This window comes from Sardina pilchardus, chromosome 1 (genome assembly GCF_963854185.1).
Source record: "Sardina pilchardus chromosome 1, fSarPil1.1, whole genome shotgun sequence".
Classification (NCBI taxonomy): domain Eukaryota; kingdom Metazoa; phylum Chordata; class Actinopteri; order Clupeiformes; family Clupeidae; genus Sardina; species Sardina pilchardus.
Genome location: NC_084994.1, coordinates 33,552,201 through 33,574,673, shown reverse-complemented (window position 1 = coordinate 33,574,673; position 22,473 = coordinate 33,552,201). Strand labels below are relative to the sequence as shown.

Here is a 22,473-nt window from a genome sequence, read left to right as displayed (position 1 = left end):
AAGCTTGCTAAACACATATTGATATTGCTGACACACGTCGACAAAATACAACACAGTTTTGTCATTAACTGGACTGTAGACAACAAGCGTATTTTTGTGCCTATATGACCTTATGACCTTACTGATCCTGTGCAATTCCTCAGTACATTTGCATTCATTAATTTAGCAGATGTTTCTATCCAAAGCGACTGATGTATGTTATTTATATGACAAGGATGTGGAAGCTGGGAATTGAACCCACAACTTAACAGGCTACTGCACGCTTCTGAGGCGGTTGATAAAGCGAGACTAGTAGGCAGTCAGATAGAGAAGTGGGAGGGAAGGATGTGGTGGGTCTGGTGGATAGGTAGAGCTGGGTGTCATCTGCATACTGTAGCAATGGAAATTAGGTCATGTTTAATGGCCAAGAGAAAGAAGGCAGATAATGAACAGAAGGGGTCCAAGGACAGAACCTTGGGGAACACCAGAGGAACAGGGGGAATGGGAACTGAATGTTTAAACACATATATGTATCTTCTCTTATTGCTTATTCAGAGAAATGTTTATGTTTGACATAATGGACACGCCTATTTAGGAGTCCGAAACTATGTGCCATTTTGTTCCATTGGCAAATCCCTTCATGATTAATTTTGGTAACTAGAGTACCTTTGCTTCTGCTGTTTAATAGGGACATTAACGATGGCAATAGAAAGGGAGATCATTTCATAAAAACAATGTATATAATTGAAGTTAAAAAGTATAATGCACATTTATTTTAATTATGGATTTGCAAGTTGTAAAACAAGTGAGTAAAGCAACAGAATAAATGAACATAGAAATATACAAATTTCAGAAAACAAAAATTGTGACTTTCCAAAATTATATGATATTCTTGAAATTCCATGACCCGTGGGAACCCTGAAAGTATTTATTTTCACTTAAACACACACACAAATCTACTTTACTGAGCTCAAAATAAATTTGATTAAATGCATACAAATTTAAAGTATGTAAAATACTGAAGAGCATAAGCAGATATATAAATATAAATATAAATATAAATATATTTTGACTTGAAATAGAAATACAACTGATTTTATCATACAGACAGCAAGTCATCCTGGTAAGATATGGAATCAGGCCTCCACAACAACATTTTCTCTCTTGTCATCATTGCCATCCCCTTAAGCAAAACAAAACATACATGTAATCACTGAGACATGGTATAATTTCACTCACATTTCTTTAAGTGTAAACATATTCTTGATTTTTGGTTCAAAGTCTTCCCATAAATTCATTGCAGCCATATGGAATTTTGGTGCTCAGGCCAGAACACCTCATGGAAATATAAGAAAAACCTTCACAGCCCATCACCAATGATATCATCAAAATGCACCGCATATAAGCACGCTCGAAAGCTACTTCAAATGCACATTAAATTACATGATTTAATGTGACACTTTAATACTAGAAGAGAGAGTGACTTACCTTGGGCCCTGTAGTATTTAACCACTAGCATCACAGTCAGTAGCAGATACTGAGAGGTCAGCAGCAGCGAGCAAACCAATCTGGGCAGTGAAATGGGACTTTCAGCTCCTTTTACTTAAAAATAGCAACATATAAAAGAAAAGATAAATATGTACATGTTGAAAATATTTACAGAATATTTAGTAAATCTTGTCTTATCTAATTTAAAAGTGTAAAAACACACTGTAAAATGATACCTAAAATGACCTCTACCCCAGTAGAGTTCTGGGAGCCCATTTCATTGAGTGCCTGACAGTGGTAAACTCCACCATCGCCAGAGGCCAAAGTGAGCTTCAGATGTGGCCCAGTGCCTCTGAGAATGGTTTCATTTCCACTGCTCTTGTACCAGGTGTAGTTAGACACAGGTGGATTGGCATCACTGCTGCAGGTGAAGTTCACTGAACTGCCCTCCGTCATGTTACCAGAGGGACTGACCGATGCTGAGGTGTTTCTTGGGGCATCTGTTGAAATATGTAATTGGAGCATTAATATTTCACTTTAAGTACAAAATAAATACAGCAAGCACTCAACCGTTTCTTTTACCTTTTTAATCGCCTCACAGACGTTTCGGGTAGACACCCTTCTCTTCAGTGAGGGTTTCTACCCGAAACGTCTGTGAGGCGATTAGATTCCACTATCGCGTCTATTACACAAGATATTGACAGCGCAATAACTTTGAAAAGTTGTCCAGAAAACAGGCAATAAGATTTTTTTTTTTCAAGAAGAATGCATTTGTCGAGAAGGAGGATGTTTTTGCCGTTCTCCCTATGAGATTCACATTTATATTGCGTTGCTGTGATTGATGAGGTCTATCCAATTCTGTGCAGAGCCATTTTTTCCCCTGTATCGAGTGAAACACCCCCCCCCTAATTAATGCATTTGCTATGAATAATATAACAATGTTGTAACGTTCTGTGTTGTAATTTGTAACAATCTTATATTATATTACAGTAATACATAATACAGTAAACATATAAAAAAAAAAAAAACATGTAAAAAATAATCTCCAGTAAAAGAGAATATTGGCTTACATCTGACACTGAGGGCCATGGCTGAGGAGGGGAGATTCTCATGTCCTCCAACAGCACAGGAGTAACTGCCAGCATCCTCACTGCTGACGGGGCTTAGATGCAGCTTGGTGTCTCTGCTGGACTGTTGGTTCCTTATGCGCTGTCTGTTCTTGAACCAGGTGAAGGTGGGGTTCTCAGTCAGGGCACATGCAGTGCTGCAGGTCAGTGTCACTCTCTCTCCCTCAGTAGCTGTTGTAGGATCCACTTGCAGTTGTACATCTTCAGGAAGTAAAAAACACATGTTTGATTCTGACACAAATTGATGACAAAAGTTGGCCTGGCTAGCACCTACCACTTCTCAAATGAGACGTGGTCTGGCAACCAGACGTTCATTTTCTCGTATTTGAAAAAATGCCGTTCATTGGGCGCCACGGATGTCTAAATGCGTCTGTGCATAGCTCATGGTCTTGCTTTCTCCCCTGTTCTGTGATTGGTCGCCAACATCAGGCGAAAATGTGGGCGTTAGTTTCCAGACTGCCTTAGCTGCGTGATTGAAATCACCGCGCAAGGCAGGATGGGAACACCCAGGCTAGACAAAAGTACTAAAATGCAATTAAATGTAGCTAAAGAGTATAATAAACATGCTTTGCAACAGTCACCTGTGACTGAAAGTCTGATTTCAGGTTTGCTTGCAGTCCAGTTTGGGTGTAGGCTTGTGTAAAACCGAAAGTGATAAACATCAGAGTCTTCATCTGAAAGTGTGTTCAGTTTCAGGCTGCAGTCAGGATATTTAGGGTTGTTGTATGAGCTGACTCTCCCGCTCCTCTCTCTATACCACTCCCCTCTTATATAAATATGACCCCAAGGATAGTCATATGTGCAGGGCAGGTCCACTGATGCCCCTTTAAGACCACAGACTCTCTTAAAGGGGTAGTTCACACTGGGTCCACAGTGCACACCTAAAACACAGTGTCCAGTTTCGTTATTACAATTGTATGAGAGTGTAATAGCTAGACAGATATATCTTGTATCACCATTACATATGTTGTTTCCACAATGTTATAATTTATCTCTCATCTCTTAATTCTAGACCCAGGAAATACAGGACATATAGGAAGTTTTTAGCGTGAGAGTTTGGAATACATGCATATAAATTTGGAATATATTAAACTCGTAATTATTAATCCCCATGCCCCATTTGGATTCAAGATATTTATTAGACCAAAATTATTTTATTTTCCATTTAGGTTATGTCTATAATACAAACAATGCTGGTCAAATAAAACAATTCACTGTGGCATGAATATGAACCATTTTGGGATTATCAACATGGTGACATAAAAGTGAAAAAGGCAAAAAAAAATAAAAATAAATAAATGACACTCACCTGACACAGACATAAGACACATCAAAAGCAATATGTTTACGCTTCTTGGAGTCATTGCTGCAATGACAATATGATCTTAATATCAACATCAAAGATTTTCTTAGTCCATGATATCACTGATCATAATTAATTACCAGTTTATCTCTGAGGGCATACATTATTCTGCAATACTGAGTCCAGTCTTGATGTTGACGAATGTAAACAAATATCTACCACGAGAATGTTTGTTTTAAAAGTTTCACTCTCAGCATCAGGATCAGGTCTGTAATGCTTATGCTGCAACTAGCACCAGCATGTACAAGAAGATAACATAGGCACACTGAAGTCTGACAAGGCAGTACATACTAAGTAATGTCAAGCACTACATGCAAATTCATAAAATACATTTCAACCAAATAAACCAACTCTTCATAACACTGGAAAAAAGTAGAATAGCTCTTAATTGGTTGTGCCTCACTTACCTTGATTGACTCAACACAGAGAAAACTGAACATGCACAATTAGAAACTCAATACTATCCAAGCTCAGATGTATGAATCCTGTAAAACTCCCTAAGTACTAACTAATTAGTATGCACGAAATATACTGTATGTAAATATATTTATGGCACATGGTCATGTTGGTATCTCTTTGACAGTCACTGATCGGTTACCCTCTGCTTCTTACACACACACACACGCACATGCACACGAACATACACACACACACACACAGACACACAAGCGCTCGCAAACGTGCACATACGCGCGCTTAAGATGGAAAGTAGACATTACTGATTGACCACTTACCACATTAGTTGCTTCTGCCATGTGCAACAGGAACTGGTGACTGCTGTAGTATGGGGAAGAACTAAGTTGCGATATTCTGTGTATCACAGATTGCAAGTATGGAAAAGCTTGCTCAAAGGTGCGCTAAGCAATGTCACCGATTGCTCCACTCATTTTCAGATCATGACTGTTCCTTTGACCCCATTATTTGCCCAGAGAGTTCAGACGAATCAGTCATATTGGTATACGTTTCCAGGCCCCAATTACAGTAATTTCCCGCATATAAGCCGCATTGTGTATAAGCCGCGGGACAGTGTTTTATGCAACTAAAAGAAGCAAAACCATATTAACACCATAACTGCCCCCCATGTATTAACCTCATAGCAGAAGAAATTTTGCTAAATCAATGTATAAGCCGCGGCTAATAGTCAGGAAATTACGGTACGTGCAAGCTACTGAACTGAGGTTAAATACTGTTGACCTTAAGTTGAATGAATGAGTCCCGTCCAACATTGGTGGTAGGATTAGAAAATAATAATAATAAAACAAAATCAGTGCATTTTAATCATATCACAGTAACACATAATCGTGATCATTTTGGTTATAAGATATCAAAATGTCATACCGTATCTCTAGTGGCTGGGATAAAAGGTTGAGTGATTGGTACTTTTTTTAATCCACCAGCCACAGTCAAAGGTGGACACAATATTTAATTTCCATCCTAGAAATGCCTCTGAAAATAGAGTAACCATGTGAGGTAGTTTTACTTGAGGGCCATGGGAAAGCTTGTCCAGTCCAAGCTGGTGATGTGTGATTAACAGCTAACGCCCGATACCCTGGAAATCCAGACTTCTTGCAAGAACACAATTTGAATTGTGTCTGTAGATCTCTGGCAATGAGTAATGATGCACGTTACTTTAACCTCAGGCATTGGGGGAAACCAATCACATCGGTGTTTCTGATGTAGGAGGGCCAGAGGCGAGCTAAACTGATAATGGCCGGGTTTCCCAGATTCCTTAAGAAGCTCTTAAGTGCTAAGAATTTCTTAGGAGCGCTCTAAGAACATTCTAAGAACGCTCCTAAGAAGTTCTTAGCACTTAAGAGCTGGGAAACTCGAAGGCCGGCACCAAGCATGCATTTGAAAATCTCGCAGCACGCAATTGGAAAACACTACTATCAATGTTTAGACTGGCATAATTTCTTACTTTTTTGAGTGGCGTATTCCTTTAATCTGAAAGATTACCAGTGTATGCTTTTTCCAGGCTAAAAGCCCAACACGTAACATTGTAAAATTCTAAGTAATGTCGAGCACTTCATGCAAATTCATAAAATACATTTCAACCAATTTAGAGTTCATGGTGTACCGTAGGCTGGGTGAACCCTGCCTGAACTTCCGGCAAATTTGGTTTTCGCCCGGCAGCTCAGGCTGCAAAACCTGCACATCTATCTCCATTGTTCCCTGCCAGAACCTTTTGCTCCAATCAGAAACTAGCTTATCCAAAAGATGCACCGGATTGTTGGTCTGATTCAGGGGTGGGCAAACTTTTTGCCAGGAGGGCCACATTGGGTTCTAAGGGGGTATTCACACCTGCCTTGTTTAGTTCGATTAAAACGAACTCAAGTTCGTTTCTTGCTTGGTTCGGACCTTTTTGACTGGTGTGAATACAATCACTCGAACTCTAGTGCGGACCAAACAAGCGGACCGAGACCCAGCTGAGGAGGTGGTCTCGGAGCGGTTCCTATCGAACCCTGGTGCGGTTCGTTTATGGTGTGAAAGCAGACCGACCTCGATCCGACCCAGTTACAGAAATCTACCTTTTTTTGGATTTGACGAGCTCCCGTAGTTTTTGCGCATTATGGGAAATGTAGGATAGCTCCGTGACGCACAACAGCTGTAAGCAGCAGTGGGCTAACGCTTTTTTTGCCAACAATAATTTGATTTTGCATCTCCTACCCGTTCCGTCTTCCGTAGGCCTGCTGTTAGCATGTTGGACACACATGAGAGCTCTTCTCAGCTGTTTTGTTGCACGTCTTCGTCATTGCAAAATTACGAGCATGATATTGTTAAACTTGCATCAAACGGTCTTGACACTCAAGCACTTCTGCAAAGCTGTAACTGTATAAACTATATTGCTAGGATAATAACGAGTACAGTATGGCCTACAAACATGTAACATATCATGAGTAGGCAGCAAGGCTGATTGTACAGTTTTTTTCAAATGCATTAATTTCATTTGATTAATAATAAACACAGTAGAGAAATTCACAGTACCCAAAAGTACGCCACCCAAAAATTAAATTAAGCCAGTCTCGGTCACCCCCAGAGTTAGAACAGTGAAAAAAACCCGGTTAAAATCTGTCCGGGCATTGTCCTTAGCAGCGTTTTTAGCTTTAGCTTAGCACAGATGCTGTAAATGAAGGGAGTCAGTTAGCACATTCTCCAAAAAAGTGACCGAGTTATCTACATTTCTTTTTAAATATATGCATGTGTTCCAAATGAGTACAAATCATAATGCAAAATTGTACTCGTTCTGAACACACGTTTCCCAAGATATATTTAGAAAAAAAATAGATGTCTCGGTCACTTATTTTGGAGGACGTGCTAACTGACTCCCTTCATTTACAGCAACTGTGCTAAGCTAAAGCTAAAAACGCTGCTCCCAAAGCAGGACAAAGCCCGCACGAATTTTAATCGGGTTTTTTTCACTGTTCTACCTGGCTTTGATTGGCTTAATTTTATTTGTAAAAAAAAAAAAAAAAAAAAAAAAAATCTATAATTTGGACAAGTTCTGTGGGCCGGATTAAAACGTTCAACGGGCCGTAGTTTGCCCATGTCTGGTCTGATTGGTTAAAGGACTATCCAAGCGTACGGAGTCATTTGAGCGATGTCCACAGGGCTCGGGCACAAGCCTTGCATTCTAGGAATATTGCCGCCATGTTGGTAGCGCACCGAGCGTATCCATTCATTCAGATGCGTAAGACAAGAAGCAGAAATATAGTATTAGCGATTCTTTTCCTCTTGCGATCGTGGGTTGCACTGTTACACCCCACTACACAGCAAAAATACGACCAAGAAGGCAAAAACTAAGTAACAGGAACACACTAGCGGGAGTAAATCCATAGTAAACTAAAGAGTGAGGGCTGGGGCTGGGTGAACACGGTAGCTTTTCGGAAGCTGGACGCTTTGCATTGCAGCTAGAGAAACAAAACTTTGCATGCTCCACGACGGTGCCAGGCAGAAGGTGTGTGCCAAATTTTAGCCTCCTAGCTGCATGTTAACTTCCCAAAGTCCAGCTATAGCTTTGCGCAGGCCTTTAATTTCCCTTGTAAAAAAATAGTTTTTTGCATGTACGAGGCTTTGCGCTGCAGCTAGAGAAACAAAACTTTGCACATATCATCAGGGTCAGGTGTCGAAGGTTTGACCTGATATTCAGCTTCCTAGCTCCATGTTAACCCTTTTTTGTGTACCTCTGAGGTGTGAATTCTCAACTTTTTACATCATTTTCCATTGTGTTTTTTCTCACGAATGTGTCACAGACCCCAGCTTTGGACCGATTGTAGGGGGCCTCGAGGTGGTGGCAGGGGTGTCGGTCTTGACCCTGTAACTCCTAGTGTTACCGAGCGGGACGAGGAAAACCTTGTACGATTAAAGCCACCCGTCGACTTTTGAGAATGACCCACAGACTCCAAACCGAGCATGGCTCTTTTGTAACGTCCCGTTGCTCGAGCTATAGTGATTTTGTAACGATTGGACAAAAGCACCTGGGTTTTTTGGGTAAAAATGTAAAATTGACCTTTTTGTCAAAAATTGTGTCCATATGTCTAATTTTTCGGCAAATTTCAAATGTGCGTACAGCGGCACAGGAAGTACCCAGAGACACCAAATTTGGCACATGTGTAGGGTTTTCAGTCTGGAACAAGGTCATGTGACCAAATTCCCTCTAACCCATTCAGGGGATTTAATTGGTCCTGGCCAAATCCCACTCAGAAGGGGTGTTGGTCTTATAGGACTCTACACCATCTGCAATAGTTGGACAAAACCGCTTAATTTTTTTTCTGCAGGTGACACAGACCTGGTCTTTAGGATTTTTGTTCGGGGGTGTCCGGCGGTCACGCAGGTCTTCGTCGCGACCCTCTAGCACAAAGAGGGTCGCAACGAAGCACAGGCTTTTGCAAAGCTTAAGCTGGCATTTGGGATGTTAACATGCAGCTAGGAGGCTGAAATTTGGCACACACCTTCTGCCTGGCACCCTCGTGGAGCATGCAAAGTTTCATCTCTCTAGCTGCAACGCAAAGTGTCGCACGTGCGAAAAACTACTGTTTTCACACTGCAAACTTTACAAAGTTTAAAGGTTTTGCTGTACCAAAACCATCTGCTTCGAGCGTGTGAAATTTCGAGTTGGCACGTGCTCAGAGAGCCGTGCAAGGGACCGTAACGAGAGGCTATATCCGTACTGTACTCTGCACTGTACAGTGTCTTGTGCCCGCGTGGCACTGCCCTTTTCGAGGTCTCGCGTTCGAGCTAGGCCGGCGCGGTTCGGCACAGACTATCACGATCTCATCTGCTTCGACCGTGTGAAATTTCTAGTCGATTCGTGCTCGGGAAAGGCACCTTACGGACATTAACGCAGTGCCATTTCCGGACAATAGAAAAGAACAATAGGACAAGGTAAACAGGTAACAGGTCACATGACCTCACCTCCATTTTGTCCTCATGTAATCTTAACTGACCGTCCACCATTTGGCAGTTATTCAGAAGCAGTGAAGGTCATTGAAAAGTAAGTCTCCTGTAAATTGTGTCAATATAGTGTGTAATTTCGACGTTTGACCATGTTTGATGCACCAATATGTCTTATGAACGCTTTTTATGATTCTCGGGGTGGTTTTTAAGCTATTTTTTATGCAAATTAGGTTGTTTTGATGATGATTATGAAGGCTAATGATGGCTAAGGTTAATGAAGGCTTAGGCTGACTGACCACATGTGGGCTTGATAGGTTATATTAAGCAGTATGTGTAGTACTAAGTACTTTTTTAGTCCATCTCGACGGAACAAGTTGTTGATTTCATGAACTTTGTCGATTTTGTGCGTGGAAACTTTGTTGACAAATTTGTTGTTGTGACTTTTAACATATGTATAAGCTAGGGATGCAACGGTTTTCAATAATTTATTGAACCGTTCGGTTTGGCCTGTTCGGTTCAATAGACTCACCTAAACCGCAATATTTCGGTATACGCGACATTAAACTTTTTATTTAATACAAGGTTGTTGCACGCGCGTAGCCTGTGAGCGATAGTAAGGAGTGCTTAGGACCCGGGGGATGAGTTTTCTCTGACTGTTCAGCTTGCCTCTCGTCAACCTTGCAACAACCAATCAGAATTTTACTGAATTTCCCAAGACCCAATAGGCACGTTGAAATGCAAATGAAGGAGTCATGTGAGAAGAAACAAACTTTACCGGCGGCTGCACGATCATGGCGACATTCGAAGTAGCCTACGAACAAGTCAAAAAGACCGTCAGTAAACAAAGCACAGTGTGCAAGCACTGCTTCACAACGATCACCTAATAAAGGTAACACATCCAACATGTCGGCCCATTTGCGCCACCATCACCCGGCTGTAACCTTAGTGGAGCAGCACGGAGAGCTAGTTTGCCACCGAAAACCCAACCATCCATTGCTGCAGCCTTTCGGCAACAATATTCCTATAATTCCCAAAAACACAAAGACATAACGAATGCGATTGGCGTGTTCATAGGAAAAGACATGATGCCCTGCCGGGTATGGGATTTCGCTACATGATAAATGTTCTCGATCATCGCTTCAATATCCCCTCCGGCACGCATTTCAGCAGTAAGATTCCTGAACTGTACGAAGTGTGTAAGAGATAAGTTGAAAGTGACTTTTAAAGTTTACATTTTATGCAACCTACTTAATATTACAAAAGGGCTGTATGTTCTGTAAGACAACAGGTAAGGGATAATCAACGACGCGCCGTGCGTTTATAGGAAAATAATGCACGTTCGAAGTGGTAATAAGGACCCGACGCCGCAGGCGGACACTTCGATAAGTGCATTATTTTCCTAGAAACGCACAGGGCGCAGAGTTGATATCCGCTTATATACCACTGCTACTATCATTTTCATTTATATTGCCTCTGTCTTAGATGCAACATTGCTGTTTTTACCGTTACATTCACATTGGCGAATTAATATTCAAGTGTAATAAGCCCCAAAGAAGGGAACTACATCATAGCCGTGCGGTATATAGAAAAATAATGCACGTTTCAAATAGCGCACCACAATAGGAAATTTGACCAAGCAGTGGTATAATAAATAAATAATTACACATTACTTTATGCTGCACTTCACTATGGATAATATTGCCTGTTTATGACAGAAGGCAATGATGGTGTTCTTTTCTTATAATACATTTTTGTGATTCTGCTTCATCTGTGTCTGGCTATGCATTTAATATTTACTCTGCAAGTGTAAGTAGAAGCACATTGTTGATTTGAAACAGAAAAGGCAAATATAACCTCCTGTATGCTAGAGCCAAGATAATATTGATATATTGAAACCGAACCGTTACCGTGGCCCAAAAACCGTGATACAAACCGAACCGTGGCAAAACTGTACCGTTGCATCCCTAGTATAAGCACGTTTGCCACATGTGATATGCAAATACTGTGGGCTTGATGTAGGGGGGTTTTGCAAAATGTGATATGCAAATACTGACCACATGTGGGCCTGCTATTGGGGGGTTATAGGCACATATGGCATATGTGGTCAGCGTGCAGGATGCATTTCCCAGTTAAAAACATCATGGCCATGGCGAATGGCGAATAGCACTCAGGATAGTAGAGGTTAGCTTATCTCCGGGTTGGGAGGTGCTATTCATGAATAGCAGTCACGTGACATTTTACGTCATCCGCTCATTTTCCAGCTGACTACCGCCATCTTGAGTACCTACTGAGTACCGCTGAGTACTGACGAACGTCAGCTAGCTTGCCGCAATTTGCTGATAGGTATCTTAGTGTAGTGTTTTTTTTTATATTGGCGTTCATACTGGTTGAGTAAATGGCTACGAAGGACAACATTTCCCACCTCGACTGCCATGAGAAGAAACGTTACTTTGAAAAAATAGCATCGTTAGGCTGTGATCCCTACTCATTACCTGAGGCGGTCTTCCAGCCTCTGTCCGCTGCTACCGAGCTAGCTGCTACCACTCCTGTCATTTAACGATATGTATACCTAATTCATAATCCGTCGCCGTACACTGGTGAAAGCCTCAAAGCATACAAGAGTACCGAGGCATATCGGTACTTTGTCGCAGGCTGGGTCCTTGACCCGAAAATCTGGCACCTTAACAAGAAGAAGATGTTCCTCGTGAAAGGAAAGGTAAGTGTTCTTTTAATGCCAACTTTGTAGCTAGCTGTTAGCCTAACCACTGAAGACTAGACTAACTTCTAGCAACGAACTACAGAACGAATGCACACTTTGCTGCAACAACAACCCACCCCCCAAAAAAACATAACGAAGAAATGTTCTTGTGCTTAAAATGTAAAGCGTTGTATTTTCATGTTTTGGGGAGGAAATAACAGACATGTCTTTTTCTCACTCCTTCGTCCTTTTGTGTGTGACTCCTATCTGACTTTCTTTCCTACTGTGTTGGAAGTCACTGTTTAGACGTTTTGTTGAAAATGAAATAGCACTTAACATGTAGGTCTGACGTAATTTGTTGCATAACCTAACAGATATATCTTTCAAACGAACAGTCAGTGGCCATGATGGTTTTACTGAATCTGTTGGCTTCTTCAACATTCATCAAGTACAGGGATTCCCTAACTGTGGTAACGTTGTGCGTACCACCGGTGATACGCGAGCTGCTTCTAGTGTACGAGAGATGAAGAGGGCTATGCGGAGAGTTGTTAAAAATTAACTGTTTTTGCAATTAATTAATGAATAAATAAATGATTTTGAATAATGTCATAATGATATGGAAACATGGGAACAAGGATATCAACAAGGATATCAATTTGTAAATAAAAATAAACTCTGTAGTAGGCTATGTCTCTGCAGTGTCTACATTTGCGGAGGGGGGGGGGGTACATTCGTCTGGATTTGCATTGGTATACTGTAGTTTGCTGATGAAGTATGCGGAATCTGTCTAAACAACACTTCTTTCTCTATTTTTCTAGATGGGGAAATGTGAGTGAGCCAACAGCAAGAACACAGTACACAGCATTGCAAGATCATCACCACACCGATTTTCAAGTAGAGACAACAGGCCTGATCATCAGCACATCACTGCCATGGATCGGTGCATCGCCGGATGGAATTGTGACCTGTGCTTGCCACGGTCGAGGTGTGCTTGAAATAAAATGCCCTTTTAGTCTTAAAGATCGTTCTGTTATCAACAGCACCTATACTGACCCAAACTTCTGTCTGATGGCAATGGACAATGGAATAATAGCCCTTAAGGCTAATCACAAATACATGGCACAAGTCCAAATGCAAATGCACATTGCCGAAGTCCATTACGCCGATTTTGTAGTGTGGAGTCCCACTGAAATATTTATTCAGCGCATTCAATTTGACTAACAGTTTTTCAATGACACATACAACAGAGTAGAAAAATGTAGAAAAACTAGGATTTTGCCAGAACTGCTTGGGAAATATTACACTGTACCACGTCCAGTGGTTTCCCCAACCTCAGAGCAACAGCCCCATTCAGAGTGCTACTGTGGTGAACCAGCTGGAGATCCAGAGAATGTCATATTCTGTGCATCTAAACAGTGCAAAAGAGGGCACTTTCACAGGTCTTGCTTGCAGTTGACAAGAGTTCCAAAGGTCTGGAAATGTTATGAGTGCAGGAAAATTAATGAAAATGAAACACAGTGTTTGTTCAGATTGACTACACACATACACATGTAATGGATGCCAGCTGGCTTAGCTGTGTGTGTGGCACGTTGGTAAACCTCACTCCCCGACACCTCAAGAGTGCTGCTGGCATGACAGCTAGCAGCTTGAACTTTAAGCTCGATTGTTAGCACGCTTGACTCCCTATCTGAGGTGCTGCTGTTTGCAGGTTCAAGTCCGAGTGTGTGCAGGGCTGAACCGCGCTGGTTTGACACAACGCAGGTTACACTGGTGCCATGAGCTGGATCGGAAGTGAGATTTAGACGGGCGAGTGTAACAGATGCCAGGTAGCTTAGCTGTGTGTGTGGCACGTTGGTAAACCTCACTCCCTAACGCCTCAAGAGTGCTGCTGGCATGAAAGCTAGTAACCTGGGCTTTTTGCTCGATTGTTAGCATGTTTGACTCCCTATCTGAGGTGCTGCTGTTTGCAGGTTCAAGTCCGAGTGTGTGCAGGGCTGAACCGCGCTGGTTTGACACAATGCAGGTTACACTGGTGCCATGAGCTGGATCGGAAGTGAGGTTTAGAGGGGCGAGTGTAACAGATGCCAGCTAGCTTAGCTGCGTGTGGCACTTTGGTAAACCTCACTCCCCAACACCTCAAGAGTGCTGCTGGCATGAAAGCAAGCACTCCTGAGGTGTTGGGGAGTGAGGTTTACCAACGTGCCACACACAGCTAAGCTACCTGGCATCCGTTACACTCGCCCTCTAAACCTCAATCCCGATCCAGGTCACAGCACCGATGCAACTTACGTTGTGTTGAACCAACGCAGTTCAGCCTTGCACACGCTCGGACTCGAACCCGCGAACAGCAGCACCTCGGATCGGGAGTCAAGCATGCTAACAATCGAGCTTAAAGTCTAGGCTGCTTGCTTTCATGCCAGCAGCACACTTGAGGCGTTGGGGAGTGAGGTTTACCAACGTGCCATACACACAGCTAAGCCAGCTGGCATCTGTTACACTCGCCCCTCTAAACCTCACTTCCGATCCAGCTCATGGCACCAGTGTAACCTGCGTTGTGTCAAACCAGCGCGGTTCAGCCCTGCACACACTCGGACTTGAACCTGCAAACAGCAGCACCTCAGATAGGGAGTCAAGCGTGCTAACAATCGAGCTTAAAGTCCAAGCTGCTAGCTGTCATGCCAGCAGCACTCTTGAGGTGTCGGGGAGTGAGGTTTACCAACGTGCCACACACACAGCTAAGCCAGCTGGCATCCATTTTACATACACACACACACACACACACACTCACACACACAAAATACGGTAGACGGTTACTCCTGAAGAATAAGGCTTTATGCTTTAGGTTGTATTAGTTAATTTCCTGTAGTCTTGACAGCAGACACACGAACACACATAGATATGGTATACTGTTACACTGTATCAAGGTTTTTGCATATGATTCAAACTATTTGTTATTTTGCGGTCTTTGATTTGTATTTAATTATTTTGATGGGAAGTTCCTCCTATTGCCTTTAAACTGGTTTGTGGAGTGTGTAAATAAGATCTCAGTGCCCTGTCTAGTGTCCTGGCAAATTGTAAACACTATATATGTCTGGAAAGTATACTATTACATACAATCCCATATCCTGCTAAATTAATGAATAAACTGTGACAGTTTTACTGGTCTTATTGTTCTGTTTTTAAGAAGTTTGACATTTAAATAAATCAATTATTTGTACTGTATCAGCCATAAACAGTTTCCTGTGTGTATTATTAATGTTACAAACACAATCGATACAATTATTCATACAGTAGGTTTATTCAATCTGGTGGAACAACAGGAGGGCAAAGGTTACAGAGGGCACAGCACACTTTTACCATCTTGTCCAGAGGTGTGAGTCCATCTGGGGTTGAGTAGCACAGTGTTATTGGTATAATTCCTTGCAAAATGGTGTATTTATTACGAATTAGGCCTATAACTCTCTCCACATGGATGTGCACTGCTGTCAGTCCCCGTGATGACTCAACTTCAGCTGGGTGAAGCTGCTGTTTCCCCTTAGTAAATGACGGTATCTTGAGTCGAGCATTAACAAGACCCAAAGAGTCCCAACCACCGCCACATACTTTTTTTTTTTTCGTTCTCCACACCCATTAAATATTGACCTATTAACATATAGAATTATTTAAGTGATAATAATGAGAAAGTCATGTTGTTGTAGAAAATACATGTGTTAAGAAATACGGTTAATATGATGCTGTTTAATTCATTTATAAATGGTGCACTGTCACTTTAAGACTCTTACTGGCTCCACTCTGGCTGCTATGCCTGCCCTCTCACAGTTTAGTGGAGCTACTGTTGTCTTTGCGTTTTTCTTTTACGTTTCTTTTAAAAAGGAGATATATCAGTTATCAACAATGCAAGCCAGCTGGTGCTCTCTCTCCCTTTCATGCGCACTCAAACACGTTCCCAATTACGTTATGAGTAACGTTATTATTAGTCTAACATAAGGCAAATTAGATTTGCTGCGGAGATTTCAAAGAGTAGCCTATCTACAGTGTGTGACATGCTGTTTTGATATTGACATTGTAAATGAACGTTCTCTAAGAAGAGTGTAAAGCATTACTTTATGTTAACCACAACATCGTTGCTGGGAAAAAATAGCAAATAGCAAATAGCCAATGATAACCTAGTCCTAGTGCGTGGCGAGCCGGATCTATGATAAACTAATGCATGCTCGGCGGCCCGCATTGAAGTGTATCTCGGGAAGTAGTTTGGACACCTGATGGCAGTCCCGCGGCCCAAAGGCGCAAAACTGAAAGTTTGTTGCGGCCCTCGGTGGGGTGCCGGCGGCACCGTCTCTATACCGTTCTAATTAGGACACAATTTTCTTCTATCACTCACCACCAGCCTATAGTGAGGTTCTTTTATACCCGCCAAAATGAATTTTTACCCGCATTTGGCGGGTTGGCGGGTGTTAATTTAGAGCCCTGAACATATTGAAGGCATTTTTGTATCGCCGAATCAGGTACTCAATATGGCGGCAGAGAAGTTTGACAGGTGATTGACGTCAGGTTAGAATGCGTTTGTGACATCAGCTGATATTTAAGTATAGGTTAGATTTTTGGCAGGTACCTTCTACCGGGTCCCGGGAGGCCATGTGATGTTGTTTTATTAAGATCGCTGCCCCCTAGTGGTGGTCAGTGGTTATGTAGCGCGGGATATTAGAGGCTCTGGGTTGGTAGGTGCTATAAGTTAGATTTTTGGCAGGCACCTTCTACCGGGTCCCGGGAGGCCATGTGATGTTGTTTTATTAAGATCGCTGCCCCCTAGTGGTGGTCAGTGGTTATGTAGCGCGGGATATTAGAGGTTAGCTTATCTCTGGGTTGGTAGGCACTATAGGTTAGATTTTTGGCAGGCACCTTCTACCGGGTCCCGGGAGGCAATGTGATGTTGTTTTATTAAGATCGCTGCCCCCTAGTGGTGGTCAGTGGTTTTGTGCGCGCGCGGGGCATTTCCCAGTGAAAAACTCATGATGTGCTTGCGCTATAGGTTAGATTTTTGGCAGGCACCTTCTACCGGGTCCCGGGAGGCAATGTGATGTTTTTTTTTATTATTTAATTTATTTTATTTTTTTTACTTTTTATATTTTTTTTGCCTTTATGTTGTTTTATTAAGATCGCTGCCCCCTAGTGGTGGTCAGTGGTTATGTAGCGCGGTATATTAGAGGTTAGCTTATCTCTGGGTTGGTAGGTGCTATAAGTTAGATTTTTGGCAGGCACCTTCTACCGGGTCCCGGGAGGCCATGTGATGTTGTTTTATTAAGATCGCTGCCCCCTAGTGGTGGTCAGTGGTTATGTAGGGCGGGATATTAGAGGTTAGCTTATCTCTGGGTTGGTAGGCGCTATAGGTTAGATTTTTGGCAGGCACCTTCTACCGGGTCCCGGGAGGCCATGTGATGTTGTTTTATTAAGATTGCTGCCCCCTAGTGGTGGTCAGTGGTTATGTGCGCGCGCGGGTTTTGCAAAATGTGATATGCAAAAACTGACCACATGTCGGCTTGCTATTGGGGGGTTATAGGCACATATGGCATATGTGGTCAGCGTGCACGATGCATTTCCCAGTTAAAAATATCATGGCCATGGCGAATGGCGAATAGCACTCGGGATAGTAGAGGTTAGCTTATCTCCAGGTTGGGAGGTGCTATAGGTTAGATTTTTGGCAGGTACCTTCTACCGGGTCCCGGGAGGCCATGTGATGTTGTTTTATTAAGATCGCTGCCCCCTAGTGGTGGTCAGTGGTTATATAGCGCGGGATATTAGAGGTTAGCTTATCTCTGGGTTGGTAGGTGCTATAGGTTAGATTTTTGGCAGGCACCTTCTACCGGGTCCCGGGAGGCCATGTGATGTTGTTTTATTAAGATCCGCTGCCCCCTAGTGGTGGTCAGTGGTTATGTAGGATCTTGAGGACTGTTTCAAAACCTATGTGTTTGTGTTTAACAGATCTGCGATCATGACGATGACGAAGCGGCCTTGCCAATGTCCATTATGCGACAAAATCTATGGCGCCCTCCGCAACCACCTCGTGCGGGCGCATGGGGTGACCCACTCGGAAGAAAGGAGAATACTTCTCCAAATCGGGTCAGGCAGGGTGCAGGTGCGCAGGCAGCCCTGCCCTGTTGCCCATTGCCAATACGAGAGCACCCGATTGGACAAGCACGTCCGTGCTGGCCATCGGGAGCTCTCTGGCTCCCACCGGTGCCGACTCCTTTTTTTCATCAAAAACAGGACGGCCCTGGAGAACCTGGCAGCCCTCCGGGCCACCCATCCCACCCCCGCCATGGTGTCCACATTGGACCTGGACATGGGGGAGGAGGCCGTGGAGGAGGCCTACATCGGTCCTGGACCGGATGAGGGGCAGGAGGGAGAAGTGGCCTCCACCAGCGCCAGCGCGGGCGCCGACGAGGTGAGGGGGCTGAAGCAGAAGCTGGCCTCCAGGGAGGAGGAGGTGAGGCGCCTTCGATCCAAACTGGCCAAGGCGTCCAAGACCATCGTTTTGGTGAAAAGGAAGGTGAAGACCCTGAAGGGTGGTGGTGTGACGTCCTCGAGCTGCTCTAGCAGCAGCAGCAGCGAGGAGGAGCTCGCTGGGGTCGCTGCGGCCAGCGACGTCCCGGAGGAGGAGGAGGTGTCAGACCTGCCGTCGGCCGGGGAGACCCCCGAGGCCCCCGACAGCCCCGAGCCCGCCCTGATGCCCGCCCCGAAGCCCACCCCCCAGCCCACCCCGAAGCCCACCCCCGAGCCCACCCCCGAGCCCGCCCCGAAGCCCACCCCCCTGCCTGCATCGAAGGAGGTGGAGGTGGCCGATTCCGCGGCCTGGCTGGCCAAGCTCCTCGAGAAGAGGGGGAGATCCTCCCTTCTCAGGAGCTTGACCTTCCCCCGGTCGATGGAGGAGTTCTTGGGGGAGTACAAGACCCAGATAGCAAAACTACACTGGGACGGAACTGGGCCACATCTACCACAACATTCGGCACGGATCTGCATAATGGACCTGATCCGGCGTCCAAACGCACATCGGTCCAAAATTGTTTTGTATCCGTTTGACAGATCTGCGGCAGATATGAACTTGCACTCGTCCAGGTCTGTCCCAGATAGCAAAACACACCTACCACGACATCCGGCACGGATCTGAATAGTGGACCTGATCCGGCGTCCAAACGCACATCGGTCCAAAATTGTTTTGGATCCGTTTTACTGATCTGGTGCTAATAAGGGCTAAGATTGCTACCAACAAACAAGATAACGTCCCGGCGATGATTCAGAGCATTTTAAAGGACGTATTTCTCACCGCAACGTAAAAAGAGGAAAAGTCTAATTACCTCGACTTTCACCCAACTTGTTTTTGTGCAGTTTAGCGTTCCCCCCCCCCAAGTAGTTCTCACACGAATTACATGGCGTTCGGTGATTATTCATGGAAATGAAACACCTGTCATTATTGTTAAGCAGACATTGGCCAACAGCAATGGTTAGCATTTACGTTCATTATTTGCTTACCGTATGGGATACTAATTGGTCTTACCTGTGATTGCGGCTTGTAGAGTGATGATCACGTCCAGATGAATATTTATCTCTTTAGTTAGCTTGATATTTATACCCGGTTAGGTCTGATACTTTCACGACTACGGTGTATTTCCCCCCTAATAAATTACTAAGTCAATGGTCATATCTAGTAATGTTATTGTTCAAAACATCAGTGGAGTAGGTTAGCCTATAAGCTAAGTCCCAACCACATTGTTTCAAAATTCAAAACTAATATTTGCAATGCATGCTGGGAAGCAAACCTCAACAAAGTAGGCCTACACAAAATATAATTAAAGTTATCAGAGAAGGTTATATTTCATATCTAAACCATGAGGTTTATAAAGACATAACATTGTGATAAGCAGTATCCTTAATTCTTCTGCAAAGTTTTTTATAGTGGTGACCAGTTGGGGATGTTGTGAATGTCTGCCTAAAGTCATATGTAATATGGGACCTGTAGGCTATTGCAGATCCGTACCACACACAAGAAGCGGACCCGTACCATAGAGGCGGAACCGCATTGCAGATCCGCACCACACAATAAGCGGACCCGTACCACACACAAGAAAAGTAGGCTACCACACACAAAAAAAGTATACATTCTATTCTAAGAGGCCGTACTACACACACAAAAAGTATTTTATTCTAAGAGGCGGAACAGTATTGCAGATCCGTACCACACACAATAAGCGGACCCATACCACACATAAGAGGTGGAACCGTATTGCAGATCCGCAGTGTTGCCAACTTAGCGACTTTGTCGCTAGATTTAGCGACTTTTGGTCGTCTCTGGCGACTGAAAATCTTATCTAGCGACTGACAAAAAATCTGGCGACTTTTCCGTGTGTCTGGCGACTTTTCCCCCTCCTTGTCACTGCACTTCACGCAGCTCTGAACTCTCGTCCTCCCTCCCTCTCCCGACCCTGGCCGCCTCTCCCTCCCTTATCCTTGACTAAGTATATATCCTTTTTTGATCCCGTGAGGGAAATTCGTTCTCTGCATTTAACCCGCCCGAACGACCAGCGACTAACACTGATCTTGTCTTTTTCAGGTACATCGCAGACCTCACGACTGTATGCAAGGCTGTGACAACAGCCAATTTCTATCTACACAATGTCACGGCCTTCATACAGTACATGAAGGACACAAAGCCCCAGCACTCCAGGCTGAGCGGGGCGAAGCTGGTGGGTGTGGAGCGGATATTTAAGAGGGCCCTCAAGGACCTGAGGAAGAAGACCACCCTCCACCAGATGCGCCACAAGCGTGAAAAGCTGGCCCACGTCCTTTCAGTGGACAATCTGCGCACGTGCAACCAGCTCGCCAAGGCAAGCATGGCGGGGTTGCTGGGTAGGTGTCCTTGCACTTCTGGTTTTAAACCCGCCGTCCTCTTGCGCAAACTAACCGTCATGTTTCTCTTCTATCCCGCAAACTAACCGTCATCTGTCTCTTCTCTCCCGCAGACGACCTGGAGGGGAGCCTCGATGGGGCGAAGCAGGCGAGCCGTTACCGTTTTTACGGTAACTTCGCCTGCTTCGTGGCCTCCCTGTTGTGCTCCCTGAGTGATCACAAACATGCGGCTGGAGGAGGTGGCCGCTGCCAAGCGGCTGGGCGGGCCTTCAAGGGGGTTCATCGTGAACGTGGACTCCCACAAGAGTAACGAGCGCTTTGGGTCCGCTCAGCTGTACCTAACAGCGGAGGAGTTCGGCTGGATCGAGAGATGGGTGGCCATGAGGACGCGGGTCCGTCCTCATGCCCAGAACGACCTCGTTTTCTTTACGGCAGGCAAGCTGCCGATGAAGAACCTGCTGGCTGTGATGCAGGAGAGGTATGCAAACAGGCAGGAGAAACAACAATTTCACTGCATTTTTTAATGATATGCATGCAACTAATTAAAATTCCTTGTATCCTTGTATGCCTGCAGGTGGACGGAGTTCGGCCTGGCCGGAAAGAACTCGTTCACGGATATTAGGACCGCAATATCGGGCTACGGCCGCCGGCTGCACTCTGCCGTCGAGGGGGACTTAATGGCCACATACATGTGCCATGCCCCCGAGACGGCGGAGCATTTCTATGCGCTCAACCTAAATCACCAGGAGAGCCAGATTATGAGGTCCCGCTTTGAGCGGACCCTCCAAGAGGGGGAGGACCTGACGGGGTCCGAGGCGGAGGCGCTGGCCTTCGAAGCGGTACGCATGTCTGCCGGCAAGGAGAGGAGGAGGAGGAGAAGGCCGGGGCCCGGCAGAGGGCTGGCGAGGGCGCGGTCCGTGTCGGCGGCAGCGGAGGAGGAGCCGCGGAAAAAGAGGGCAAAGCTCCGCCACCAGGAGGAGTCCTCTTCCGAGGAGAGTGAGGTCCTGGTTTTTCAGGAGTCCGGCCTCTCCTCCAGCGAGGACGAGGAGGAGGAGGACATGGAGGAGTGGCCAGAGGAGGAGCCGGAGGAGGAGATCCCCCAGCAGCCTGAGCCCTCCCCGGAGGAGGAGGAGGAGCCGGGGCCGGACGACAGCGGGAACGAGGCGGGGAGTGAGGCGGAGGACGCTCCCACTGCGTCCAGCACGCCGAAGGTAAGCTCAGAGCACTCTGACTTATTTACATTGCCAAGTGTTTACAAGCTTATGTTAACCCAACTGTCTTTTCTCCTCCAGATAAAAAAGAAGGTGAGGGTCATTGTCACCCCTTTTAAGAAAACCCTCCGGTGCCTGGGGCTGAGCACCCCGTCACCCCCGCCCCCGTCCCCGCGCCTGAGCACATCGGCGCGCCCGCCCACGCCCCCGATGGTCTCAGGGAGAGCGGCCCGCTACCTTGAGCGGACGGGGCACCACCCCCTGGCGAGACTGTCCCTCCACCAGCAGCTCGCCGCCTCCCCGGACGCCCAG

General features: G+C 44.9%; 1 protein-coding gene across 1 annotated transcript; it reads right to left on the bottom strand.

The window, feature by feature from the left end:
- Positions 1-969: 969 nt before the first annotated feature.
- LOC134088836 (B-cell receptor CD22-like) lies at positions 970-4,650 on the bottom strand. The gene is made up of 7 exons (XM_062542986.1): positions 4,365-4,650; positions 3,904-3,960; positions 3,176-3,475; positions 2,538-2,795; positions 1,704-1,967; positions 1,468-1,581; positions 970-1,162 (listed from the first exon to the last, which is right to left on the bottom strand). Exons 2-7 carry the CDS (start codon positions 3,956-3,958, stop codon positions 1,116-1,118), a joined length of 1,038 nt encoding a protein of 345 aa, XP_062398970.1. The 5' UTR covers positions 3,959-3,960; positions 4,365-4,650; the 3' UTR covers positions 970-1,115.
- Positions 4,651-22,473: the final 17,823 nt, after the last annotated feature.

Excerpts from the sequence above, each read along its gene's own strand:
- LOC134088836 (XM_062542986.1), bottom strand. The coding sequence starts at position 3,958 with ATGACTCCAAGAAGCGTAAACATATTGCTTTTGATGTGTCTTATGTCT. Across the intron at positions 2,796-3,175 it reads AATCAGACTTTCAGTCACAG|ATGTACAACTGCAAGTGGAT; the intron begins GTGACTGTTGCA and ends TACTTCCTGAAG. Across the intron at positions 1,163-1,467 it reads TAAATACTACAGGGCCCAAG|GGGATGGCAATGATGACAAG; the intron begins GTAAGTCACTCT and ends GTTTTGCTTAAG.